Here is a 13668-nt window from a genome sequence, read left to right as displayed (position 1 = left end):
GGCGCGGCATACTCAGCCTGCGCCTCCCATAGTGCCTCGCGCGGCCGGGCTCAGGGGACACGTGAAGGGAAGGTCGGGGCACGAACTACACCTCCCATGAGGCGCCGCGCGGCCGGCCCAGGGGACGTTAGTTGGTTTCCGGAAGAATGGTGCAGGGGTGGGGCTTCGAGCGGGAGGGGGCCGTTAGCGGCTTCTGATTCGTCCACTCTTTAGACGAGCGGCCCCGCCGCCCAATAGAAGCAAGGGGCGGGCGGGCCAGGGTGAGACAGTGGGAGCTAAGCCTCTGCGGTGGCCTAAGGCGGAGGTGAGGAGCTGTCTGTCCGGGGTGGTCCTCACGTCCTGGGCCGAGAAGGTGGGATTCCTTGGGCTGAGAGAGAGGCTCTCCTCCCAAACCTGGCCTCCCATCTGCCGCGTGGCTGGACCCAGCTCTGACCCCGGACCTCCTGGACTGACCCCTGACCCCTGCTGCCGTCCCCGCCCTGGGGCACTGCTGGCAACCCTCCTGCCTCCGTCGGAACCGGAGCCCTGGCCGGAGCGATGTTCCCCGTGAAGGTGAAAGTGGAGAAGTCAGGTAAGGGAGGATCAGGAGACTCCCGGGGACCACCCCCAGGGGAGAAGGGAACAATCCGGGAGGGCAGCCTAGAGGAGAAGGGAGCAGTGCGAGCAATGTGGGGTGCAGGTGGCTGCGTGGAGGAGGAAGGAGCAAGGAAGGAGGTGCTTCCCGGAGGAGAAGGAGGAGGGAGCAGGGAGCAGTGGGATGTGGGATATAGGGAAGAAGCAATCTGGGAAGCCTACCTGGAGAAGGGGGGAGGGGCGCCTCCCCAGAAGAAGAGGGATCCAGGACCTGCTGGAAGTGGGAGGACAGAGGGCTGCCTGGAGGAGGAGGGATCGGGAGGGGCTACCTTCCAGGGAGAAGGAACCTGGAGGAAGGAAGGAAGCAATCTGGGAGGGCTGCCTGGAGGAGGCAGGCTGGGAGCTGAGCCTGGAAGGGGATGGGGCTGGAGACAGGTTGAGAGACAGGCTGCTGTCTCCCCAACACGCAGACCCCAAGGGGAGGCTCTTGACACCTGGACGCTTAAGCTCAGAGCTGGACTCTGGGGAGAGGGCTTAGGGGGCCGCTCCCCTGGAGTGGACCAGGGGAGACCAAGGGGGCTCTCAGTGGGAAAGGAGGATGTCAGGCTTCATATAGGACCATGGGGAAGGGGGAGAGATGGGACCTTGGTCCCGGTGACCAAGCACGTTGGCCAGGAGAGAAAAGAACAGAAGTGGGGCTGAGGTGTCCTAGGTGAGGAGGACCTTGGATGGGGCCTGGGGACTGCTGAGGTGGATGGGGGGCTGGGAGGAGCTGGGCCTGGACTCCTGGGGATTTCCAGAGCCTTCTAGGCTCTGCTGAGCTCTTTGCCTGCATGTCTGGGGCCTGGAACCTGGGGAGGGGGCCGGGGCTTGACTTGCAGTCAGAGCATGGGGGGTGGGGCGCGGTCCCTAAGCTGGAGGGTGAGGACACTCCCCTGGGCTCTGACTCTGGAGTCAGCCTGTCCTTCATGCCTCCCTCCTTCCTGCCCATTTGGAGACATCTGACCCAGATCCCAGCCAGTCGGGATCTGGGAGCCAGCCACTAGTCCACTTGGGCCTCTGTTTCCCCACGGGTAACCTGAGGACCTCCCCATCTGTGACCAGATGTTGCCTGAGGCTCTGATCTTTCCCCTCCCCAGAGCTGGAGATGTCCAAGGCCAGGAACCACTTGGACGCTGTATTGCAGTGTTTGCTGGAGAAGACCGATGTGGATCGGTGAGGGCGGTGGGGGGGGGGGAGGCCAGGTAGGTCCAGCTAGGAAGACTCCCCCTCCCCAAGGAGGCTGTGCTCAAAGCTGTTCTGGTCACATACATCCCACCTGGAGCCTGGAGTCTGGTGGGGGGTCCTTGAAACCATCACATCAGAGGCAGCTTCAGGGAAAGAGCCTCTGGCTGGGTCTGCTTGCCAGCAGCCTGCTGTGTGGCCTCAAGGAAGTCCTTTTCCATTTCTGGGCCTCCTTGGTTCCTCTGTAAATGGGGAGGGTGAGGTAGCTCAGTGATTAGGGCTGGTGAAGAGATGTGGGAGGTTTAGCCTGGAGGAGACTTAGATCCCCGACTTCCAGGCTGCCCTGTGCCCCCGGGGGAGAACTCTGAAAGGCTAAATGTAGCTTCCAGCAGAGTCGTCCAGCTGCAGAATGGACTTCTTCAGGACACTCTGGAGGGATCCGAGCTAGGAGGGCCAGGGGGTCAACCCTATGGTCTGACCTTCTGTAATTCTGTCTCCCAAAGGGAACAGCTGGAGGAGGAGGCCGGAAAAACGCCCTCCGATGCTCACAGCAAGTAGGTCACTGGCCAGGTTTGGGTGGGCTGGGGATCACTGGACGCCCCTGGGGTTCTATGGGCTGGGGTGACGCTGTTTTTCTTCTCCCTAGGGATTGTTCTATCACATCAGCTGGCAAGCGGTAAGCTGGCTTCCCCAGCTGGGGGAGAGATGGGGCAGGGGAGGGCCCTCGGCTTTTATGTGGGCTCCTCCCACATTCCTGTCTGGCCCAGACCTCTCTGCTCTGGGTTTTCTGTTGTTTTGCCAAATAAACCATACCCTCCTCATCCTGGCATTCCAGGCCTTCCCAAACCTGACTTCATCCTGCCCTGGGTCCAAGCCTGCCCTTGGACCCCTTTGGCTCCGGTGGGTGGGGGGCATATGGCTGGGTCCAGTCCCACTCTTCCCGTCCAGTCAGCTCCCAATCTCTTTCCCTGCAGGCCATCGGCCAGGTTCCCTCATCACAGGAGGAAGAAGAGGAAGGAAATGGAGGACGGACTTGCGGAGGGGGGACAGCAGAGACCCAGTGAGTGCTAGTCAGTGAGAAGGGGGTTGTTGGGAACTGGCAGCTCTACTGGAAGTCAGGAAGCCTGCCCCAGTTTCCTCATCCATACGATGAGACTGGGGCAGGATGAGGTGAGAGCCAGATATGAAGGCCAGCTGTCCACTTAGCACCTGGTGGGTTCAGTGTGGCCTTTACCCCTCACCCCCCAGACACCTACACCATTAAGCTGTTTGACCGAAGTGTGGACCTGGCCCAGTTCAGTGAGAACACGCCGCTTTACCCCATCTGCCGGGCCTGGATGAGGAACTGCCCTTCTGTCCGGGAGCCGGAGCGTTCTCCCAGCCCCCCTCCGCCTCCCCAGCCAGAGGATGAGGAGGTGAGAGTTCCTGGGGTGAGGGGCAGGGAGGGAAGAGGGCTGCACCCTCCCCGCAGAACCTGACACAGGGACTTTGGGGCTGATTCTTTCCAAAGGGGACCGAGGTCACCAACGGGAAGAACCGAGATGTGTACAAGCTGCCACCCCCCACCGCCCCCTGCCCTCCTGGTGAGGCCCCCAGCCCCAGAATCCCCTCCCCACTTCGGCCAGAGGGCCAGGAGGCCTCTGAGGACCCAGTAAGTAGACCCTAGAGCCCTAAAGGAGTTCTTGGAAGGAGATATGTCGGGTTCTCAGACCATTTGTAAACCAGCTTCCCAACCCAGACTCGGCCTCTCCCTCTCTCTACGCAGCCCCCTGAGACAGCCCCAACCATATCCTCCCTTATCTACCGCAATATGGAACGTTGGAAACGCATCAGGCAGAGGTACGCAGCCCCCACCCCCAAACCTGCTCCCAGCTTGGTCCTTTAACCCTCCCACCCCAGGCCATCCCTGGCCCTGACAGCCTGTCATCCTCCAGGTGGAAGGAAGCTTCCCATCGGAACCAGCTGCGTTACTCTGAGAGCATGAAGATTCTGCGTGAGATGTATGAGCGCCAGTGACCTCCCCCCAATAAAAGTGTCCCCCGACCCCAGCCCCTCTGGCTGTTCTCTGCCTCTTCTAAGGCCCACACATGTGACTCCAGCCAGGGGAGAGGCCCGGTGCATTTATTGGGTCCTGGAGGCAGAGCCTTTCCAGAGCGTGTGGCATGGGGGTGAGGGGGGTGTTATTGGGAGGAACAAAGCTGGGACTGTACAAAAGGACAAGGATGGGGGTGGGAGAGTGGTAAGGGAAGTCCCAGCTTGGGTATGAGGAGGACAGAGGCTGCACCTTGGGCAAGAAGGGCTAGTGTTTGGGACTGGGGGGGGAGAATAAGGAGGGGAAGACAGGAGAGAGGGGGGTCAGGGATGGGTGATTAGAGCTCGGAATATGGGGGAGGGTTGGTTGGGAGCAGGGTCAGAATGTGGCAGCCTACTTAGCCTCAGGCACTGACCCCTGGGCAATGGGCACCTTGCGCTCAGCAGCCTGAGTGCCAGGGGTGGTGGCCGGGGCCTGGATAGACAGGATCCCCTCAGGAGACAGGGCTGAGGTCACTGCTGCAGGGTCCACACCCTCTGGTAGGCGATAGCGGCGGTGAAACTCCCGAGAGATGAAGCCGTGCTCATCCTGCAATATGATAGCATCCCCCTTTGAGCCAGGGTGACTCATGCCCCTGCACCCCTTCCTCACTTCCCTCCCTGCCTTCTTTCCTTGCTCCTCTCCTCCTCTGTCCCCCCCAGCCTCCCCTGCTGTGCCTCCTGCCCAGCGAAGGATGAGGCTGCCCCCCCCCAACATACCGGACGTTCCTCGTGGCGGGCGTGCACTTCCACATGCTCCCCCACCACCTTGACATTGATCTCCTCTGGGGAGAAGTGCTTCACGTCCAGTAGCACTGAAAACTCCCCCTTGGCCAGGGTCACCTGTAGTTAGGGGTTAGGGAGCTCAGGAGGGGTGCTGTTGGGGAGGTCAGGGAAGGTCAGTAAGAAGACCTCCAGGGTTATGGGGAGAGGTACCTGAGGGATGACACCAATAGTCTCTGTGCAAAGAGCTTCTGGGCAATGGTGAACATCCTCTGGGCGTGGGAAGAAGGGGGAATGGCTAAAGTCTGCTGGAGAGAAGGGTCAGTCTGGGGGAGTGCCCAAGGTGAAGTTGGGGAAGGCCCCCTGCTTTTAAGAGGCCCTGATCCTTTGGATCAGTAGGGGTTCTCTCTAGAGCTGACCTGGGGTCCTTTGGCAATGGGGTGGGTCTTCCCTGGCCTTGAGAAAAGCGCCCCCTCCCCCAAACGAGTAGCCATTCAGCAAAAAGACCCCTTAAGAGGCAGCAGAGGAGGGGAGAAGCGGGAAGCATTTGGGAAGGTCCATACCTGTCCGGGGCCAGGATCAGCCCGAAGGGCCACGCTAGGTGCCCGAAGGTAGTAGGGTGCTAGGGCCTGAGGGCAGAGGGCAGCCAGCTCGGCCTCCAGCAGACCCTCCCCAAAGCGCTGGTCGAAGAGCCTGGTAGGGGTGGTCAGGCTGGGGAATGCTAGGGGGGCCGGGCGGCGCAGCCAGGATGGCTGGATGGGTACAGGGATCTCCATGGTCGGGCTGGGCAGCTACAAGTCCCCAGTGGGCACCCGACCTGGCCCTTTTATAGCAGGCCCCCGCCTTCCCCCCCTGTCCCCTCCCTCCCCCAGAGCAGGATTCTGGAGAGTTCGCTGCCAGCCAGGAGAGAAGGGAGGGGAAGGGAAGAGTCCCCGACAGAGCAGACACACAACACAGCCAGGGAGACTACCAAGCCAACACCCTTCATGTTCACAGATGTTTATTAAAGCCACTGGACGGCTAAGAACCCCTTCCCCCCACAGGATTCAGAAGCCTAGTTAGTGCAGACAAGGGAGAGCTATGGACAAACGTGCCAGTGTGTGAGAGCTTCAGGAGAGCATGGGCAGGCCCCAGAGCGACTGCTGTGCACCTCCCCAAAGGAGCCCACGGCAGCCCGGGGCATCAGGCGGCCTTCCCCTTTAAGTCACCCCCCACCCCCCAGGGCCAGCTCCTGATCTGGGTAGTGACGCAGGCTGCCTGCCTGGCAGGCCCTATTTCCATTTGGGGCCTGCCTGCCTGGGTGGGGGCTGGGGTGAAGCCATGGGTCTGGCATTTGGAGGGGGGGGCACCGTCTTATCCGAGGATTATGGCACCTCCGCCTCCCTCCTGGGATCTGTTTCCCCCAGCCCGTGATAACCAGGGAGCATCAGCTAACCGTATGCACCTCCAAGGTTTTTGGGGGGCAAAGAGGCAGGGATGGGGGCCCCGCCCCAGGTGAGGCAGCTCCAGGGCACCCTGACGTCCTGTCCTTGGGAATGTGGGATCCTCCTTAGAGACGATTCCGCTTTGAAGGGCCAGCCCGCCCACGCCTCAGGACCGTGCCCAGACCGATGCAGGCTGCCCTGCCCCGAGCCGGGGCTCCCTGAATCCAGGGTTCAGTCCCCGGGCAGAGGCCCGGCAAGGCTCTGGGCCCGCCCCCTCCCCAGGTGCGCGACCCTGCCCCCCAGCTGACGGATGAGTCACGGCCCCAGGAGAGGGAGGCCAGGACGCGCTGTGCCCCTCGGCGCGGGGCCAGGGGGCATCTGGGACGGGCAGAAATAGCTCGGCCCGCTGATCCCCGCCACCTGTGGGCACCCTGGCCCGGGCACCAAGAATGCCTGGCACCCGGAGGGGCCAGCTGAAGAAACAAAGACGGTGCCCTGCTGCCCAGCATGGGGCATCACGCCGCCACGCACTGAACTTTCTGGGCCTCGGTTTCCCCACCGGTAAAATGGGAACAATGAACTTCCAACTCCGAATCCTATTTGTGGCCCTAGCTGAGGGGCCCCGGGGAGAGGGGTCACCTAAAGGGGAAGGGAAAATGAGGAGGGGGTGCAGCCGGGGAACAGGGAGGTCAGTGAGGAACTTCCCCCCCTCCCGGCGGGGGGGATGTGGATGCAGCCGTCTTTGTGCCAGGAACTTCTGCCGCACAGCGAGCGCCCCCGAGCACGCGTGGGGAGCCGCCCACGCTCCTGGTGGACTTGGGCGGCGAAGGGAGGCCGGGCTGCTCGGACGAGAGCCGGAACCCCCGAAAGGGCAGAATCTTCGTCCCGCGAGGGAATCCAGGGCGCCCAGTGCCACCCACCCCGTGCTGGTGGCCGAGCCCTTGTCAATCATCACACCCTATTTATGGGCCTAGAAGGAGGAGTAGCCAATAGAATGGCGCCTGCCTTCCTCTGAAGTCCCGCCCCCGCAGGAAAAAACCACGAATGGACGAAGGCGGCATCTGCGCAAGCGCACCAAGGCGCGGCACCTTGAGGAGGTTGGAGGGCGACGGGGCCGCTCACTTTTCCCGCCCCGGTGCTTCCGGCGAAGGGGGCGGGTTTGAGGGGGTTGTTGCTTAGCGACGGACAGCGCCGGCTCCGAGGCGGGAGAAGGGAAAAGAAAGGTTCGAAGAGGTAGCGGGGACGGCTGTGGCTTCGACGGAATGGACAACAGGTGAGGACCGGGCCTCTGGGCCCTACGATGGGCGCGCTTCCCCGGGCGGGAACCACTGTTCCCACGCGGAACCATAGCCTCCTGGGAGTCGTAGTCCGCTTTCGGCCCTTCTAACTCCGCCCCTTTGTTCCCTATCCAGCCTGGCCGTATTTTCCTTCCGGGGCAGCTCCTGCAAAGCCACGCCCCCTAAGAGGCGGAGCTATTACCGCCCGTCGCTGGAGCGAGAGCGAGGCTGCGGAGGCGAGGTCCGGACCTCGGTGAGGACACGCCCTCCGGGGCGTGCTGCGGGGAGGAGGCTTGACCCTGTGCTGAGCTAGACCTGGACTGTGGCGGGTGGTTGGTCCCTGCTCCAGGCTTTTCTCCCTCCCCATTCCCCGGTGCCTCAGTTTCTCCATCTTCAGAGTGGGTTCTCACAGGCCTGGCCACCCTGTCCCTCTAAAAATAAACTTTTGGCGGAGTTGACCGCCGTAGTGTCACGCAGGGAAGCCCAGGCACTCCCCCTGCAGGCCACCCGATGCCGCGGGTCTCCTCTTGTCAGTTTCTGAAGTGGAGCCCATAGGTCCAGAGGGGGACCCAGGCCACAAAGTTGCCCCCTCCCCCAGTGTTCTCCGAAGTCCCTCCCCTGGAACTCACCCTCTTAGAATGACTGCCGTTAACATAACGTTTTCAGGTTTAGGAGTATGGATCAGGAGCCAATTACTAGCATTTATTTTGCCACCCCTCCCCTTTAATGGGCGTTTATGAAGAAACCGTCCCTGCTCTCCAAAGGGGAGATGGTGTGCAAATAGCTAGGTATAAACCAAAGACAAGAGCATTGGAGACGATCCAGAGGGAAGGCACTAAGATTGAGGAGCCTGGGAAAGGCCTTGCCGAAGGCAAGCTGACACAGGAAGCAGGGATGGGAAGGGAGAGAGCTCCTGCCATGTCCTGGCGTGGCATGGGGAGATAGAGTGTGAGTGTGAGAAACAGAACTCTACATCCGGAGGGGAAAGGGGTGTAGGAAGAAATTTTACAGATGAAGAAGCTAAGGCCCAGGCCCAAAATGCCTATGGGCCTCCTCCTCATTTAGGTGAGCCCACAGGCATGGTATCCTCTGGAGAAGCTCTGAAGGGCAGGGGCTTTGCTCTCCCCAGCCTAGGCCAGAGCCGTCCATGTGATAGACACTTAATAAATGTTTGTTAAATTGAATTATGAAGTTGTATCTATCCAGGTGCCCTCTGAGGCTTAGATCAGATGGTAAGTCAGAGAATCATAGGACTTGGCAATCTGGCCCAATGGAGGAAGAGCCCGAGGCCCAGAGAGGGTCTGACTCCAGGTCCAGCGAGTGACCTTTACACCTCAGCACAGCTGCCTCTCTTCAGTGCTCATTTTTCCAGCCCCAAGGCTGCTAATCCTTCAGTCAGGGGACTCACTGGGCTTGGAGGCTTGCCATCAGCTCTGTGACCCCTTGGGCAAGTTAGTAAGCTGCTACCACCTGTAAAATGGGTCCGAGGAGAATGATCTTCTGATGACTGGACTCCTGAAATGTCCTGAGGAAAATGCTTCCTATTGAAAGATAGAATAGAACAGTGGAAAGGGCTGGATTTGGGGTCAAAGGGCATGGCAGAAGGGGTTTGAATCTCACCTCTCTCTTTTACTGCTTGTGTGTGTGACCTTGGACAAGTCATCTCCCGAGGCCTCCCTTTCCTCCTTTGTCAAAGGAAGTGGATCGGCCTTCCAGAACGAGAGAGATGCTTCTTTCCACCCTTCGAACCTGGAGCAGGCGAGCAGTGGAAAAACATGGGCCTGTTGGTCTTCAGTGACTGCCCCCAGTGATAGAGCCTAGACCAGAATGGAGGGGTTATGGATTACTGGGACAGAAACAGGAGGGACCAAATCTCTTGACAGTGTCTAAGTCGGTCCGAAATTAGGGCTAGGTCCAGGAAGCTGGTTTGTGTGGGGAGGGATAGAGGAGGAAGGTCTGGGAGGGAGCCTGGAGCCTCAGCTTTTCTTCCCCATTTCCAGGTCCTGAGCCCATCACGACCACCTCAGCTCAGCCCCCCAGCTTCTCCTCCAGCCCCCACATCCCCAGACTTTGAAGAGTTGTGGCCTTCCACAAGCCTCTCCTCCCCCTCTGATCTTCCTGAAGAACAGACAGACCAGTTAGGGGACTCTGTGCTTGCCAAGTAAGTAGGAAGAACCAGAATCTGGGAGGAATGGGAGGAAAGGAGCTTCCCTGGCCTGAGCCTGGCCTCCTCCCTTTCCCTCTCCCTGTGACAGGTATATGGCTCGGTTCCGGCAGGCTCAGCCCACCAGCCGCCAGGAGCGGCAGGCAGCAGGCCCCGCAGCTGCTGACTTCTGGTGGTTGCAGCCCCCAACCCTGGGCTGCCCTGGTCCCTCAGCAGGTACCTGCATGGGGACCCCCTTACCCCTATTGCCCAGGGAACCAGGCCAACAGCAAGCCTGCATTCTGGGGTGACTGGCAGGTCTAGATGGGCGTCTTACAAAGAGATGGGAGGGCTGCTGGTGATTACGTTTCTTGCAGATAAGGAGGCTGGAGGAGGAAGACTCAGCCCAGCCATCCCAACCCAGACCATGCCGCAGAGGGCAGGAGCATCAAGGATGGAAGCCTGCATGTCAGGAGCACACGGGGTGACTGATGGTTGAAGGGACAGTTGTAGCTCAGGGGGTGGGCAGCCCAGCTCCAAGACCAGGATCCTCAGTGCTTTTTTACCATCCCCCAGAGAGGGACAGTACGAGGGGTTTGTCATTCCTTTGTGGCAGTAAAGAGACTGTGATCAGAGCCCAAAGTCACAAAGCAGATGGGGCTGGAAGTAGGCAGAACCGGGCTTGTGGCCTCCCGTCTCGGGGCTGTAGCAGAGCAGGTTGGGAACCGCCTGGCCCCGGGCCCATGGGAGAACCGTGGTTCTGGACCTCCCTCCCTAGCAATCCCTCTGGGAAATGGGGATGTGGTTGGTGACTGACCCTTTGGGAGGAGAGGGACAGTTGCCCTGCTGGGGCCCAAGCCCTTGGCCTTTCCTCCTCTTCTGGCCCAGGGCCATGTGTCTCCACTGGAAGCCTCTGATACATCTGCATTGGACCTCGAGGCCCTGAGTCTCCAAGACAGGGCAGCCCAGCTTCTTCTCCGGAGGTGACTGCCTTTTCTAGTCCCAGGTTCCCCCTTTTTCCCCCTTCTCCCCCCCCAAAGTTCTAGTGGGTCTGTGTTACCTTTATGATAAATAAAATCTTCAGCCTGGCATTAGCCCCCTGCCCCTTTCTGGGCTTCCTTCACTTTAACTCCTAACCTGCATTCCAGTCCAACTGACCAGTGGCAGCTGTGTGTACACAGCCCTCCATATCTTTGTAGCCCTTCCCCCAATATTCTTCCTGCCAGAATCTCTCAAATACTTACCAGCTGTGTGAGCCTGGGCAAGTCACTTCACCTGATTTGCCTCAGTTTCCTCATCAATAAAATGAGGATACTAATAGTGCCTGCTTCATGGGGCATTGTGACAGTATTTATAACTACAAACCTTAAAGTTCTATATAAGTATTTGCTGTTATTTCTTCTGTATAGGTGCTATAACCTGCCACTCCCCCACCCCCAATTAGAACAGATCTTTATGGGTAGAGACAGTCGAGTGGTCAGAGTCCAAGGCAGTGCTAGGCTGGGTGTAGGAGAAGCTTAAGAAGGCTTGTTGGACAGACCCCTCCCCAGGCCTCCTCTGACCTTTTTATCTTGCTCATTTCCCCCAGTGAGATTTCTTCCAGCAGCAGTAATGAAGTCACCTCCATCCCAGTCAGCTCTGAGGGCCTCCCCTCCCCCTCCCCACCCTTCACCTCTGACCCTGGAGCAGGCCCTCACCCCAGAGAATCAGGTGAGATTGACACCTTCCCCCTCCTAACCCCCAGGGGGCCAGTGGGACAGACACACACACACACACACACACACACACACACACACACCACACACACACACACACACATATCCTGACCTCGGTCTGAAGTCAGAGGTCTTTCTCACAGCCCCATTGACAAGGACCCAGGTCCCTCTGCCATCTGTGGCCCGCCCAGAGGATGACATCCTCTCCCAGTGGCGTCTCCGGAGGAAAATGGAGCAGGCCCGGGACCAGTGCGCAGATGGGCCCCAGGCACAGCCCTGGCTCCCCAGCAGGGCCCTGGTATGGAGTGCAAGTGAGGCCCAGGGGACTTGGGGATAGGAGCAGGAGATGGGGAGGCATACCCCCTCAAAGATCTTTCTTGTGTGCTCCTCCTCCAGGTCACTGTGACCCATGGTCAGCCTAAGCCTCACCAGATATATGCTCCAGGACCCACTGTTGCCAACCAGCTGAACTCTCTAGGCCCCCTCAACAACCCCCAGCCTAGCCCCTCTGCCCCTCTCAGCAACTTCCAACTGACCCCCCCAGCCCCACTCTATGGGCCCCAGCAGGTCCCCCCAGTCCCCTTCTGTGGGCCCCAGCAGGTCCCCCCAGTCCCCCTCTGCGGGTCCCAGCAGGTAACCCCAGTCCCCCTCTGTGGGCCTCAGCAGAGCCCTGTTGTCCTCTGTCCACATGAGCTAAGTCCCTCAGTTTCTTTCAATATTCCCCAACCAAACCCTCCAGTCCCTCTTAGTCTTCCTCAGCCATGCCTTCCAAACTCCCCTTTTATTCCCCACCCGAGTCCTGTGGTGCCTCTTTGTACCCCTCAGCCAAGCCCACCTGCCCCAAGTTGTGCCTCCCAGCTAAGCCCCCAGCCATCAGTGCCAAATTCCCTTGCTACATGTCAGAGCCCTTTTCCTCTTCACTCTGGTTCTCCAGAAACAGATTGCAAAAGATTCCAGTCTGGGGCCTTTCTCCCAAGTTCTAGGGGCCCCTCTGAGCCTAAGAGGCAGGACCACAAGCTCAGAAAGGCCCGGAACCCAGACACCAAAAGCCAGGCTCCCAGGGCAGGACTGCTGCTGAGGGGGGCCCTAGAGCAGGTGGTGGCTGCACGTCTCTTCCCAAGATCTTCAGAAGACTCCCCCTGCCCCTGTGAGGCCCCCCCTCCTCCTGCTGAGACTCCACCCCCCAGGGAGCTGCTAGCTTTGGCTTCTGGGTTACTGGAAGCTGCAGAAGGTGACAGCATCAGGAAGAGGCTGGGAGCTGGGCATGGGTCATCCTTGACACTCCTGGAGATCCATAGGAGCATCCCTGTTCCTGTCCTTCCCAGATTCAGATGGGACAGACTTTGAAGAAGATGCTCTGCTGCAGGTGCTCCGGGCCAAGCGTTCAGAGCTTCGGTCATGCTTGAGGTGACCCTCCTCCACCCTCCCACAGAAAGCCCCCTCCTCAGTAGGACACATAATCCTGGAGCCACACTGCCCCACGCCAGCCCTGCTCTGTGGGCCCCTCCGCCCTGTCCTAGGACCTACCACCCTTGAGCCTCCCAGCTTAGGCCCTGCTGTGGCCTTCCTCCAGTCCCCTGTCCCTGCCTGTTCCTCCTGCCTCTTTCTTTGCAAACCCCTTTCCTTCCACTCCTTAGGGAGGTTGACAAGCGCCTGTTCAAGCCCATGGACCCCAAGAACTTGGGGCCCAATTTCCAGCCAGCCAGCATGTTGAGCTCCCCCAAGGAGATCTCCAGCAGACATAGGATTGAGGAATAAATGTTCAATAAATTGGATCAGTTGCTTTCTTCAGTGATGGGGGAGGAAGGGAGGGCAGAGCCTGGAGCCAGGGGCTAGGTCTGTGGAGGAGGCATCTTCGGACCCTCCAGCGGCACCTGCCCTCAGGATCCTGGGGGCAAACATCCTCCAGCCCCGGGGAGGAGGAGAGGAAGTGGGGAGGGGGCTTATTGCAGAGAATGTCTGTGTCAGGGGCTGAGGCCAGAGGGGCCAGAACCTTAAAAAGGATGGGAGGATGGGAAGGTTTGGGGACATTTGGGAAGTGAGGCCACAAGTGTGTCGGATTCAGGAAGGAGAGAGGGGCCCTTTTGTGGACACAAACAGCGAGCCTTGTTCTAAAGCTGTACAGGGCTTCAGAAGGCAGCCTCCTCATTGTACAGATGGGGAAACTGAGGTTCAGGGAACTGTTCAGGGCCCGTAAGTGGTCAATGACTTGGCTTCAGTTCAGAGCCAGGTGCTCGGACTTCGGTGGCATGCGCCCCCCCTTGGCACCGCGCTGCCCCTCCGGGAGGCCGGGAGCACCCTGGGGCCCCCCTCCCCTTCCCTCGGGGTTCAGACACACAGCCTCGTGACACAAGCCGCTTTGTTTGACAGCCGGCCCGGACAGCTCCCGGGGGCGGGCCCTGTGGGGCGGGGCTACACTGGAGTGGGCAGGGCCTAGCGGGCCCGTGACCAATGAAGAGCCGACGGGGCGGGGGTGGGGCTTGCCCTCCCCTCTGGCTGGCCGGCGCCCTCCCTGTCCA

The 13668-nt window shown here is 60.0% G+C and overlaps 3 protein-coding genes across 5 annotated transcripts; 2 read left to right on the top strand and 1 right to left on the bottom strand.

The window, feature by feature from the left end:
* The first annotated feature begins 250 nt into the window (after positions 1-250).
* Positions 251-3845, top strand: LIN37 (lin-37 DREAM MuvB core complex component). Its single transcript, XM_020977642.2, has 9 exons — positions 251-571; positions 1713-1788; positions 2301-2351; positions 2444-2473; positions 2772-2857; positions 3046-3212; positions 3308-3448; positions 3563-3636; positions 3732-3845. The coding sequence occupies exons 1-9, from the start codon at positions 538-540 to the stop codon at positions 3811-3813; spliced, it is 741 nt and encodes a 246-aa protein (XP_020833301.1). The 5' UTR covers positions 251-537; the 3' UTR covers positions 3814-3845.
* Positions 3846-3902: 57 nt separating this feature from the next.
* Positions 3903-5410, bottom strand: HSPB6 (heat shock protein family B (small) member 6). The gene is made up of 3 exons (XM_020977784.2): positions 5154-5410; positions 4588-4710; positions 3903-4417 (listed from the first exon to the last, which is right to left on the bottom strand). The coding sequence occupies exons 1-3, from the start codon at positions 5364-5366 to the stop codon at positions 4223-4225; spliced, it is 531 nt and encodes a 176-aa protein (XP_020833443.1). The 5' UTR covers positions 5367-5410; the 3' UTR covers positions 3903-4222.
* A 1792-nt stretch (positions 5411-7202) lies between these two features.
* On the top strand, positions 7203-12924 carry PROSER3 (proline and serine rich 3). Of its 3 annotated transcripts, XM_078146339.1 has the most exons (12): positions 7203-7287; positions 7427-7544; positions 8951-9049; positions 9292-9452; positions 9547-9671; positions 9812-9918; positions 10323-10417; positions 11023-11144; positions 11293-11447; positions 11546-12380; positions 12475-12556; positions 12787-12924. In XM_078146339.1, exons 1-12 carry the CDS (start codon positions 7277-7279, stop codon positions 12905-12907), a joined length of 2031 nt encoding a protein of 676 aa, XP_078002465.1. In that variant the 5' UTR covers positions 7203-7276; the 3' UTR covers positions 12908-12924. The 3 variants fall into 3 exon arrangements, with proteins under 3 accessions (XP_078002465.1, XP_020832849.1, XP_020832844.1); XM_020977190.2 differs by lacking the exon at positions 8951-9049 and having other exon boundaries at positions 7427-7532; XM_020977185.2 differs by lacking the exon at positions 8951-9049.
* The last annotated feature ends 744 nt before the right edge of the window (positions 12925-13668 follow it).

This window comes from Phascolarctos cinereus, unplaced genomic scaffold (genome assembly GCF_003287225.1).
Source record: "Phascolarctos cinereus isolate Bilbo 61053 unplaced genomic scaffold, phaCin_HiC Scaffold_726;HRSCAF=1367, whole genome shotgun sequence".
Classification (NCBI taxonomy): domain Eukaryota; kingdom Metazoa; phylum Chordata; class Mammalia; order Diprotodontia; family Phascolarctidae; genus Phascolarctos; species Phascolarctos cinereus.
The sequence above is the reverse complement of the archived record's forward strand: the minus strand, read 5'-3'. Positions and strand labels throughout refer to the sequence as shown.

Coding starts and splice junctions, on each gene's coding strand:
- PROSER3 (XM_078146339.1), top strand. Junction 9,919..10,322: donor GCATGTCAGGAGCACACGGG/GTGACTGATGGT, acceptor CTTCTGGCCCAG/GGCCATGTGTCTCCACTGGA. Junction 10,418..11,022: donor GCCCAGCTTCTTCTCCGGAG/GTGACTGCCTTT, acceptor CATTTCCCCCAG/TGAGATTTCTTCCAGCAGCA.
- LIN37 (XM_020977642.2), top strand. CDS start 538: ATGTTCCCCGTGAAGGTGAAAGTGGAGAAGTCAG. Junction 1,789..2,300: donor GAGAAGACCGATGTGGATCG/GTGAGGGCGGTG, acceptor TGTCTCCCAAAG/GGAACAGCTGGAGGAGGAGG. Junction 3,637..3,731: donor TGGAAACGCATCAGGCAGAG/GTACGCAGCCCC, acceptor GTCATCCTCCAG/GTGGAAGGAAGCTTCCCATC.
- HSPB6 (XM_020977784.2), bottom strand. CDS start 5,366: ATGGAGATCCCTGTACCCATCCAGCCATCCTGGCTGCGCCGCCCGGCC. Junction 4,711..5,153: donor CTGATCCTGGCCCCGGACAG/GTATGGACCTTC, acceptor CCCTAACTACAG/GTGACCCTGGCCAAGGGGGA. Junction 4,418..4,587: donor CCCGCCACGAGGAACGTCCG/GTATGTTGGGGG, acceptor ATCATATTGCAG/GATGAGCACGGCTTCATCTC.